Source organism: Ornithorhynchus anatinus, chromosome 17, assembly GCF_004115215.2.
Source record: "Ornithorhynchus anatinus isolate Pmale09 chromosome 17, mOrnAna1.pri.v4, whole genome shotgun sequence".
In the NCBI taxonomy this organism is placed as follows: domain Eukaryota; kingdom Metazoa; phylum Chordata; class Mammalia; order Monotremata; family Ornithorhynchidae; genus Ornithorhynchus; species Ornithorhynchus anatinus.
The window spans coordinates 2373477-2384389 of NC_041744.1; the positions used below are offsets into that span (position 1 = coordinate 2373477).

The following is a 10913-nucleotide window of genomic DNA, read 5'->3' on the forward strand; positions in this document are numbered from 1 at the left end:
GTGCCCCGCGAGGCGGATAATCGCCCTCCCCCACTTCAGAGCCTTAGCGAAGCCTCCTCCGGGAAGCCTTCCCTGACTTCTCCCCCTCCCGTCCGCGTCCCCCTCATCCGCCCGCCCGCCCCCCCCCCACATCCCCAGAGCACATACGTCTACACCCGTAATTTATGTATCGATTTATGTATCTTGATATCCGTCTCCCCTTCTGGGCCGTGAGCTCGTTGTGGGCAGGGAACGCGTCCGTCTGCCGCGGTGCTGTCCTCTCCCAAGCGCTTAGAACAGTGCTTTGCACCCAGTAAGCGCTTAAGGAGACCTCAACTGGTACTAAATAAATACCGCTACCGTTACAATTCCACCCTGGGACCTGGATTTGCATGCTTTATTCAGAAAAGCAGCCCCGAAGGTGGCAAGTTTGAAGCTCTTTCCACTAATAATAATTATTATTATCACCATTAAAAATAATAGTAAAATATTATCATGGTACTCGTTTAGCACTTATTAGGTGCCAAGCCCTGTTCTAAGCCCTGGGGTGGATACAAGCTAATCAAGTCGGGCCCACTCAAGCCCCGTTTTACAGAGGAGGTAGCGAGGCCCAGAGAAGCGAGGTGACTTGCCTGAGGTCGCACGGCAGCCGGGATTAGAACCCAAGACCTCCCGACTCGCTGGCCCGCGCTCTATCCATCACGTCCCGCTGCTTCTCCATCCCCTGGAAGCCGACGTCTGGATCCGCCGCAGCCACGGGGAGCGGGACGGGGAGGAGGGGGGGACGGCGCCGGGGTTCAGTCGGGGCCCCCGTGCCCCCCGACCTCCCGCGGGGCGGACGGGCCCGGGGCCAGAGGCCTTCTGTGCCGCCCACTCGGTCCCCGGCCGGCCTCCTCCTCCGGTCACCTCTCCGGGAAGACCCGGCGGAGAGGCGTCGGCGCCGCTCCGGGTCCCCCCCGTCACAGAGTCCGCAGCTCCGGGAGGGCGGCGGGCGCCGACGGCGGGGGCCCCCCTGGGACCGCCCGCCCCTCGTCCTCTGGACGTCCCGGCCCCGGATGGGCCGGGAAGACCGGCAGGGCCCAAGCCGGGGGCGCCGGGCACTGGCCGGGCGGGGCGGGGGCGACGCCCCAACGGTTCTGCACGTAGACGTGGCCGGAGGCCGGCCGGCCGGGCGAGGGCCAGGGTGCCAACCTCTGGACGTTGGCAGGCGGCAGCGGGACGACGGGCCGGGCCGGAGCGGGGCGGGAGGGATAGCTCCGGGTGGGGTACGACCCCGGCACCGGATCGGTCCTGGAGAGAGAGAGAGAGAGAGAGACACGGAGCCCGGCATCACGCCCGATGCCGCCGGCCCCGGGCCGACGTTCTCCGGCCGGCAAGCGAAGGCCGGCGTTCGATCTGATCGGCGCGGATCTACCCTACCCCGGCGCTCGGCACAGAACAGGCACTTCCCGGGCACCCCCGTCGTGACCGCGGGTTTACCCGACCCCTCCTGGACACCCTCCGTCACGTTATCTTTCCTCCCCGCCGGGAAGGAACGTGCCCAGCCGGAGTCGAGCCCCTCAGCCTCTGCCCGGGCCACCCCCCAATCCCCTCTCCGCCTTTTCCGGGGAGACGACGGAAGCGAGTATTCCCCGTCCCGGGCGGCGTCACCGGACGCGGCTCTGCCCGGGGTGGGACCCCCGAGGCCCCCCACGACCGGCGGGGGGTCCCGCGTACCTCCCGGTCTGGGCGGCTCTCCTTTCGGCCGAAGACCCCGGGACGTATCTGAGGCCCGGGACCCTCCCGAGGAGGCTGAAGGGGAACCTCCGGTCCAGCTTCGAGGCCACCGCTTCCGGGAGGTCCAGCCGCGCGCACGGGCCGTGACCGACTGGCGTTCCGGGCCGGGTTAAGGAGACGAGGCGGCCGGGGCTGAGGGAGAGGTGGCCCGCCCTACTTTTCTTTCCACCGGATTCGTTAGGCGCTTGCCGTGTGTCCGCGCCGGGGTGGGTGAGAGGTAATTAGGTCGAGCCCGCGTGGGGCTCGCGGTCTAAGCGGGCGGGAGAACGGGGACTGAATCCCTGCTTTGCAGTTGAGGTAACTGAGGCACAGAGAAGTGAAGCGACTTGCCCAAGGCCACCCAGCGAGCAACCGGCGGAGCCAGGATTAGAACAAGAAGAACGGCGGTACTCGCTAAGCACTTACTAGGCGCCAGGCGCCGTACTGAGCGCTGGGGGAGATCCAAGCTAAACGGGTCGGACACGCGGTCCCCGTCCCCGGTGGGGCGCCCGGGCTTCATCCCCATTTCACAGATGAGGAAACCGAGGCCCAGAGACAGGAACTGACTTGCCCAGGGTCACCCGGCAGACGGGTGGCGGAGCCGGGATTAGAACCCGGGGCCGGGGAAGCAGCGTGGCCTAGTGGCGAGAGCCCGGGCGTGGGAGTCGGAGGTCGTGGGTTCTAATCCCGGCTCCGCCGCTTGTCAGCTGTGTGACTCTGGGCAGGTCACTTCACTTCTCTGCGCCTCAGTGACCTCATCTGGAAAATGGGGATGAGGACCGGGAGCCCCACGGGGGACAACCCCATGACCTTGCATCTCCCTCAGCGCCTAGAACAGTGCTGGGCACCTAGTAAGCGCTTACCAAACACCGTCGCTCTTATTATTGGTTATTTCGATCCCCAGGCCCCGGGCTCTCTCCTCTAGGCCACGCTGCTCCCGCCCCGAGGGCCGGGAGGAGGCGGAGAGCGCTGCGGGACCGGTTGTCCAGGGCCCGGGGATCTCCCTCCTGCTCCGCCGCCAGCCTGCCGGGCGACCCCACTGCGGGGCATCTCCGGGGGCCGCGTGGCAGTTCCCGGCACGCGCTGGCCCCGGGCCACGGCGCCGGGACGCTCCTTGGAACCGGGAGTCTTCTAGGCCGGGGGCCCGTTGTTGGGCCGGGATCGTCTCTACTCGTTGCCCAATTGTACTTTCCAAGCGCTTAGGTCGTGCCCCCGCACAGCTCCTCCCAGGCCCCAGGATTGGCTCTGGGCCTCGGTTTCCCCATCTGTAAACTGCGACTCGACGTGCGTTCTCCGGCCGACCCGGACCGCGAGCCCCGCGAGGGGCAAAGACCGTGTCCAACCCGATGATCTTGAATCTACCCCAGGCTCGCCTCCACCTCGTCTGTCTCGCCGCCGACCCCTCGCCCGCCTCCCGCCTCCGGCCTGGGACACCCTTCCTCCTCAGATCCCGTGACTCTCCCCTCACCCTTGCAAGCCTCCTCCAAGCCATCTCCTCCAAGAGGCCTTCCCTGACCGAGCCCTCTTTTCCCGCTCCCTGACTCGCTCCCTTTATTCATCCCACCCCTCCCAGCCCCACGCCACTTTCATCCCCATCCGTAATATAGTCATTTCTATTCATTTCTGTCTCCCCCTCTAGACCGTAAGCTCGCCGTGGGCAGGGACTGTCTGTTCATCGTTCTATTCTACTCTCCCAAGCACTCGCTATGTGCTCTGCGCACAGTAATAATAATGTTGGTATTTGCTAAGCGCTTACTACGTGCCGAGCACCGTTCTAAGCGCTGGGGGAGATACAGGGTCATCGGGTTGTCCCACGCGGGGCTCACCGTCTTCATCCCCATTTTACGGATGAGCTGAGGCACAGAGAAGTGAAGCGACTCGCCCAGAGTCACACAGCTGCCAAGGGGCAGAGCCGGGATTCGAACCCGTGACCTCTGACTGCCAAGCCCGGGCTCTTTCCGCTGAGCCACGCTGCTTCTCAGTAAGCGCTCAGTAAATACTGCTGAATGAATGAATGAATGCGGTGCTTGGTACCCAGTAAGCGCTTAACAAATACCCCGATGCAGAAAGGTTAATGATAACGATGCTGGTATTTGTTAAGCGCTTACTATGTGCGGAGCACCGTTGGAAGCGTTGGGGGAGATACGGGGTCAACAGGTGTCCCTCGCGAGGCTCGCACTCTTAATCCCCACTTTACAGATGAGGTAACCGAGGCCCAGAGAAGTGAAGTGACTTGCCCACGGTCACACAGCTGACGAGCGGCGGAGCGGGGATAAGCGCCAGATGCCCCTGGCTAATCAGAAACCCTGACCTCCCGACTCCAGGGGGTCCATTTATTCATTCCAGTGGTATTTATCGAGCGCTTACTGCGTGCAGAGCACCGTACTAAGCGCTTGGGAGGGGCCGGCACAACAACCAACGGCCAGTATTCCCCGCCCTCAACGAGCTGGCTGCCTCTGGGCCCAGACCCTAAGGGGAGACCGGTCCTCGGCTTGGGTGGAGGGGTGCCGCGGAAGGGGCAGACTGGGCGAGGGGAGGGAGCGGCGATGCCCGGCGGCTCACCCCCAACGCTCGCCCCTGCCCCTCCGCCCGGCGGCCCGGCAAACCGCTCTCGCCCGGCGGCGCGCGAGCCCGGACGCCGGAAGGATACAGGCCACTCCCACCAGGAGCCCGCAGAGATCGGCGAGGAGAGAGGCCCCCGGGAGGAGGCGAGCCGCCCCCAGCAGCAGCCAGGGCACCAGGCCGGTGGGCACGGCCACCCCGAGGACCACCGCCTTCCTCATCCGCGGGCGGCCGGAGGCGACGGCCAGCATGGCCAACGCCACGGGGGTGAAGCCCCCGGCCCCCCGGACGCCCCCCATCCCGGCCCCGGCCCACGCGGCCTCCAGCGGCAGGAAGAGGAGGGCCGCGGAGGCGGCCGAGGCGGCGGTGAAGACGCAGTGCCGCACGGTGCCCACGCTCTTCTCGAAGCCGCCGGCGACGTGCCAGATGATCGCCATGCCGCAGAGCAGGGACACGGGGTCCTCGTAGACGAAGACGTACGTCACCAACCTGTAAACTGAGGACGGGTGGCGCGGTTTAGCGGAGAGCGCGTTTCCGTCCTGGGTGCCGGGGACAAGATAATCGGGTCCGACACGGTCCCTGTCCCGCGGGAGACTCACAGTCCAAGAAGGAGGGAGGACGGGCAATCTATGCCCCAGTTTCGGAAGGGGAAACTAAGGCACGCGGAAGTGACCTGTCCCAAAACGGGACGCCGGCGGAGCCGGGATTCGAACCCAGGTGCCCTGAATCCCAGGCCCAGGGCTCGTCCCACTGGGGAATAGGGTTGGGAGATGAGAGAGATGAGTCAGGGAAGGCTTCCCGGTGGAGACGTGATTTCATGATCACAGTTATTGTTATGATACTTAAGGGCTTATTATGCGCTAAACACAATTCTAAGTGCTGGGGTGGATACCGGTTGATCGGGTCGGACACGGTCGCTGCCTCGCGTGGGGCTCACAGTCTTGACCCCCGTTTTACAGGTGAGGTAACTGAGGCCCAGAAGTCAAGTGACGTGCCCACGGTCGCACGGCAGATCTGTGGCCGAGGTGGGGTTCGAACCCAGCTCCCGCTGGCTTGGGAGTCAGGCGAAGCAGCGTGGCCTAACGGTTTCAGCACGGGGTCTCAGAATCAGAAGGACCTGGGTCTTGGAAGCAGCGCGGCTCGGTGGAAAGAGCCCGGGCCCGGAAGTCAGAGGTCGGGGGTTCGAATCCCGGCTCCGCCGCCTGTCGGCTGTGTGACTGTGGGCAAGTCACTTCACTCCTCTGAGCCTCAGTTCCCTCATCTGTAAAATGGGGATTAAAACTGTGAGCCCCACGTGGGGCAATCTGATGACCCTCTATCTACCCCGGGGCTTAGAACAGTGCTCTGCACATAGTAAGCGCTTAACAAATACCAACATTATGAATCCCGCCTCCAGTGGGACCTTGGGCAAGTCCCTTCCCTGGGCCTCACTTACCTCATCTGTAAAATGGGGATGAAGACTGTGAGCCCCGAGGGGGGAGGTGGACCGCGTCCAACCTGATCAGCTTGTACCTATCCCGGCGCTACGTGCAACGTCTAGCAAATAATAACGATGGCAGGCGTCAAGCGCTTACTACGTGCAAAGCACCGTTCTAAACACTGGGGGTGGAAATACGAGGCGATCCGGTTGTCCCGATCGGGGCTCCCAGTCTTCATCCCCATTTTGCAGACGAGGTCACCGAGGCACAGAGGAGTGAAGCGACTTGCCCACAGTCCCACGGCGGACAAGCGGCGGCGCCGGGATTAGAACCCGTGACCTCCGACTCCCGAGCCCGGCCTCCTTCTACCGAGCCGCGCCGAGCGGAAGGCGGTGGAAAGGGTAACTAAACGCCACGATGATAAGAAGAACTTCTATCGTCTACCACCCCATCACAGGAGAAGGAGCACGGCGTCGCGCGTAGAGGCCGGGCCCGCGAATCGGGAGGATCTGGGTTCCAATCCCGCCCCCGCCCCTCGTCCACCGGGCCTCGGCCGCCGCATCCGTCGGATGGGGAGGCGGGACGGGGCCCGGGGACCGGCCGACGGCCTAAGCGGCGCGGCCCGGCGGCGGGAGCCCGGGCTCGGGAGTCGGGGGTCACGGGTCCGAATCCCGGCCGCGCCGCCCGCCAGCCGGGGGGCTGGGGGCGAGTCCCCACAGTCGATTAGACCGTGCGCCCGTCAAACGGCAGGGACCGTCTCTATCCGTTGCCGACTTGTTCATCCCAAGCGCTTGGTCCAGTGCTCTGCACAGAGTAAGCGCTCAAGAAATACTATTGATCCAGTCACTTCACTGGGCCTCGGTTCCCTCATCCGTCAAATGGGGACGAAGCCGGGAAGCCCCACGTGGGACCACCTCGTCACCTCGTATCCCCCCCCCTCCCCCCGGCGCTTTGCGCGTAGTAAGCGCTTAATAAATACCACCATTATCTCCCCCGGCGCTCGGCACAGAGTAAGCGCTGGAGCAGTGGCAATATTAAACGTCCCGAGCGGGGTTATCGTGGCGAGGGGGGCGAGGCGGGTCTCACCTTGGCAGGGTGAGGCCGGGGCCGGCCTGAGGGAGAAGGCGGAGGGGGGTCGGGGGTCGGGGTCGGGGTCGGGCAGGAGGCGGGGTCCGGACAGGAGCAGGGCGAGCAGGGCGGAGAGGGAGGCGGCGGGCGGGGGGCGCGGGGGCGAGGCCCGGGCCGCCGACAGCGCCTTCCTCAGCGCCTTCCTCAGCGCCTTCCTCAGGGCCCGCGCCGCCATCTTGGCCGAGGCCTCAGAGGCCCCAGAGGCCCCGCCCGCCCGCTCTTCACCCCCGCGCTTCACCCCCGCGCTTCACCCCCAAACCCTCCCACTAAAGGACTCGGCGCCGCCGCGCTGCTCCCTCCCCAAGTCTCCTTAGCGGGGACGGGGCCTCGGACCTCTCTCCCAGGTCCTCTCGTCCCTCTCATTCCCTCGTCCCTCTCTCTTTTCCTCCTTTCCCTCTCTCTTTTATCTTTTCCTCCTTTCCCTCTCTCTTTTCTCTTTTCCTCCTTTCCCTCTCTCTTTTCTCTTTTCCTCCTTTCCCCCTCTCTTTTCCCTTTTCCCCCTTTCCCCCTCTCTTTTCCCTTTTCCTCCTTTCCCCCTCTCTTTTCCCTTTTCCTCCTTTCCCCCCTCTCTTTTCCCTTTTCCTCCTTTCCCCCCTCTCTTTTCCCTTTTCCTCCTTTCCCCCTCTCTTTCCCTTTTCCTCCTTTCCCCCTCTCTTTTCCCTTTTCCTCCTTTCCCCCTCTCTTTTCCCTTTTCCTCCTTTCCCCCTCTCTTTTCCCTTTTCCTCCTTTCCCCCTCTCTTTTCCCTTTTCCTCCTTTCCCCCTCTCTTTTCCCTTTTCCTCCTTTCCCCCCTCTCTTTTCCCTTTTCCTCCTTTCCCCCTCTCTTTTCCCTTTTCCTCCTTTCCCCCTCTCTTTTCTCTTTTCCTCCTTTCCCTCTCTCTTTTCTCTTTCTCTCCTTTCCCTCTTCCCCTGACCCTCTCTCTCTCTTTGCCTGTCCCTCTCTCTCTTTGCCTGTCCCGCTTCCCTTTCCCTTTCCCTCCTTTCCCTTTCCCTCTCTCCCCTCCTTTCCCTTTCCCTCTCTCCCCTCCTTTCCCTTTCTCCCCTCTCCCTCTCTCCTTTCCCTTTCCCTCTCTCCCCTCCTTTCCCTTTCTCCCCTCCTTTCCCTCTCTCCTTTGCCTTTCCCTCCTTTCCCTCTCTCCTTTGCCTTTCCCTCCTTTCCCTCTCTCTTTTCCCTTTCCCTCCTTTCCCTCTCTCTTTTCCCTTTCCCTCCTTTCCCTCTCTCTTTTCCCTTTCCCTCCTTTCCCTCTCTTTTCCCTTTCCCTCCTTTCCCTCTCTCTTTGCCTGTCCCTCCTTTCCCTCTCTCTTTTCCCTTTCCCTCCTTCCCTCTCTCTTTTCCCTTTCCCTCCTTTCCCTCTCTCTTTTCCCTTTCCCTCCTTTCCCTCTCTCTTTTCCCTTTCCCTCCTTTCCCTCTCTCTTTTCCCTTTCCCTCCTTTCCCTCTCTCTTTTCCCTTTCCCTCCTTTCCCTCTCTCTTTTCCCTTTCCCTCCTTTCCCTCTCTCCTTTCCCTTTCTCTCCTTTCCCTCTCTCTCCTTTCCCTCTCTCCTTTCCCTTTCTCTCCTTTCCCTCTCTCCTCTTTCTCTCCTCTCTCTCCCCTCCCTGTCCCTCTCTCTCCCCCTCCCTCCCTCTGAGGCGATAGACGTGCCCAAAGTCACACAGCCAGCAATTGGCAGAGATGGGATTAGAACTCAGGTCCTCCGACTCCCAGAAGCAGCGTGGCCTAGTGGCAAGAGCCCGGGCTTGGGAGCCAGAGAACACGGGTTCTAATCTCTGCTCCGCCACTTGTCTGCTGTGTGACCTTGGGCAAATCACTTCACTTCTCTGTGCCTCAGTTACCACATCTGTAAAATGGGGATCAAGTCTGTGAGCCCCAACCTGATTACCTCGTATCTACCCCTGTGCTTAGAGCGGTGCTTGACACACAGCAAGCACTTAATAAATACCGTCACCGTCATCATCGTCATTATTATTATTATCATTATTATTACCAGGCCCGGGCTCTTTCCATCAGGCAGCGTCGCTGCCTAACTTGACAAGCTGGAAGGTACAGAAGAGGTTGCTTGAGGATCGGAAGGTTCGTCCCATTTTGAATTAGGGATTTTAATTCATGGATATCCTGGGAGTTGGGGCACTGGGTGTATTTTGAAAGTCCGGTAAATGAATGGGTATTACTGTGAAAGGGGAATTTATAATTCTCAGTTTTGGCAGGAGAGGCCCATCGACGGACCATCTGGATGGGAGTCAGGTGGGAGCGGAGAAGGCAGAGGGCCAGTTGGCCGTTAAATAGCCTCCAGAATTGGCTGGAATAAAATGATCCCGTCTCTCCCCGCGCTTCCAAGCGTAGTGACCGCGAGGAGCCCACGGGGCACGAGAAGTCGTGACTTGCCCCTGGTCGCTCCGGCTGAGTGGTGGAGCGCTGGGGGCAGGGATCGCCTCTTTTGCTGACTTGTTCTTCCCAAGCGCTCAGTACAGTGTTCTCCATACAGCAAACGTTAAATACGACTGAACGAACGCACTCGGCCCTTCTAACTCCCAGCTCTGTGCTCTTTCCGCGAGGCCGCGCTGCTTCACGTCTGCTAGTGCTCCTGTTCTCTGTCAAGCACTTTGGGCCCCTGACACATAGTAAGTGCCTAACAGATACCCTTAAAAAAAACCATTTAGTCCAGTGCTTTGCACACAGCAGGTACCCGATCAGTATTTTAAGCGCTCAGGAAATAATAACTTAAAATTGGGTTGTTGAGCCCTTTCCGTATGTCCAGATGCAGGAGGCGTATACAAGGGATTGTCTCTTTGCTGAACTGTTCTTTCCAAACGCTCAGTACAGTGCTCTGCACCCAATAAGCGATCAATGAATACGACTGAATTGAATGGAGATGATCGGCTCAATCACAGTCGATTGAATTGATTGGTTATCTTTGAGTTCAGACAGTCGACGTTCTGAGGTATGATATATGACGCTTAGGCCTTTTTAAAATTTCACCGATTCGGCGCACGACACATCCGTTTCGACTACATGTCGGCAGGACCCTTTAACAATAATTACGGTATTTAAGTGCTGACTACGTGCCGGGCTCTGTTTTGAGCGCTACCCTTTACAGCAGCAGCTCGGGGCAGCAATTTTGAAAACCCTAATGAGCGGAGGAAGAAAAAAGTTTAAAGGAGCCGGGCAGGGAGAATCATCTCATCTCTCATGTGCACTTCACTTCTCTGAGGCTCAGTCACCTCATCTGTAAAATGGGGATGAAGACGGGGAGCCTCACGGGGGACCACCTGATGACTCTGGGTCTCCCCCAGCGCTTAGAACAGTGCTCTGCACCTAGTAAGCGCTTACCAAATACCAACATTACTATTTAAAAATAGTATTAATATTAGTATTCATTTTCCAGGGTCATCAGATTGTCCCCTGGGAGGCTCCCAGTCTTTATCCCCATTTTCCAGAGGAGGTCACTGAGGCCCAGAGATTAATAATAATGTTGGTATTTGTTAAATGCTTACTATGTGCACAGCACTGGGGTAGATACAGGGTAATCAGGTAAGGGAAGTAATAATAATAATAATAATGTTGGTATTTGTTAAGTGCTATGTGCCCAGTGCTGGGGTAGATCCAGGGTAATCAGGTAAGGGAAGTAATAATAATAATAATAATGTTATTTGTTAAACGCTTACTATGTGCCCAGTGCTGGGGTAGATCCAGGGTAATCAGGTAAGGGAAGTAATAATAATAATAATGTTGCTATTTGTTAAGCGCTTACTATGTGCCCAGTGCTGGGGTAGATCCAGGGTAATCAGGTAAGGGAGGTAATAATAATAATAATGTTGATATTTGTTAAGCGCTTACTATGTGCACAGCACTGAGGTAGATCCAGGGTAATCAGGTAAGGGAAGTAATAATAATAAATAATAATGATGGTATTTGTTAAGTGCTTACTATGTGCACAGCGCTGGGACAGATGTTGGTATTTGTTAGGCGCTTACTATGTGCAGAGCACTGTTCATCCAGGGCAATCAGGTAAGGGAATTAATAATAATAATAATAATAATGTTGGTATTTGTCAAGCGTTTACTATGTGCAGGGC

At 59.4% G+C, this 10913-nt stretch overlaps 1 protein-coding gene across 1 annotated transcript; it reads right to left on the reverse strand.

Moving 5' to 3' along the window:
• Positions 1-341: 341 nt before the first annotated feature.
• Positions 342-6828, reverse strand: RHBDD2 (rhomboid domain containing 2). Its single transcript, XM_029081706.2, has 4 exons — positions 6801-6828; positions 4385-4792; positions 1696-1846; positions 342-1269 (listed from the first exon to the last, which is right to left on the reverse strand). The coding sequence occupies exons 2-4, from the start codon at positions 4731-4733 to the stop codon at positions 939-941; spliced, it is 831 nt and encodes a 276-aa protein (XP_028937539.1). The 5' UTR covers positions 4734-4792; positions 6801-6828; the 3' UTR covers positions 342-938.
• Between the last annotated feature and the right edge of the window lie 4085 nt (positions 6829-10913).

What these genes read in the sequence shown, in the direction of transcription:
- RHBDD2 (XM_029081706.2), bottom strand. Translation starts at nt 4,733, where the DNA reads ATGGCGATCATCTGGCACGTCGCCGGCGGCTTCGAGAAGAGCGTGGGC. An exon ending in GCTCCTGGTGGGAGTGGCCT is followed by an intron (nt 1,847 to 4,384) that starts GTATCCTTCCGG and finishes CCGGAACGCCAG; the next exon opens with TCGGTCACGGCCCGTGCGCG. An exon ending in AGAGCCGCCCAGACCGGGAG is followed by an intron (nt 1,270 to 1,695) that starts GTACGCGGGACC and finishes CTCTCTCTCCAG; the next exon opens with GACCGATCCGGTGCCGGGGT.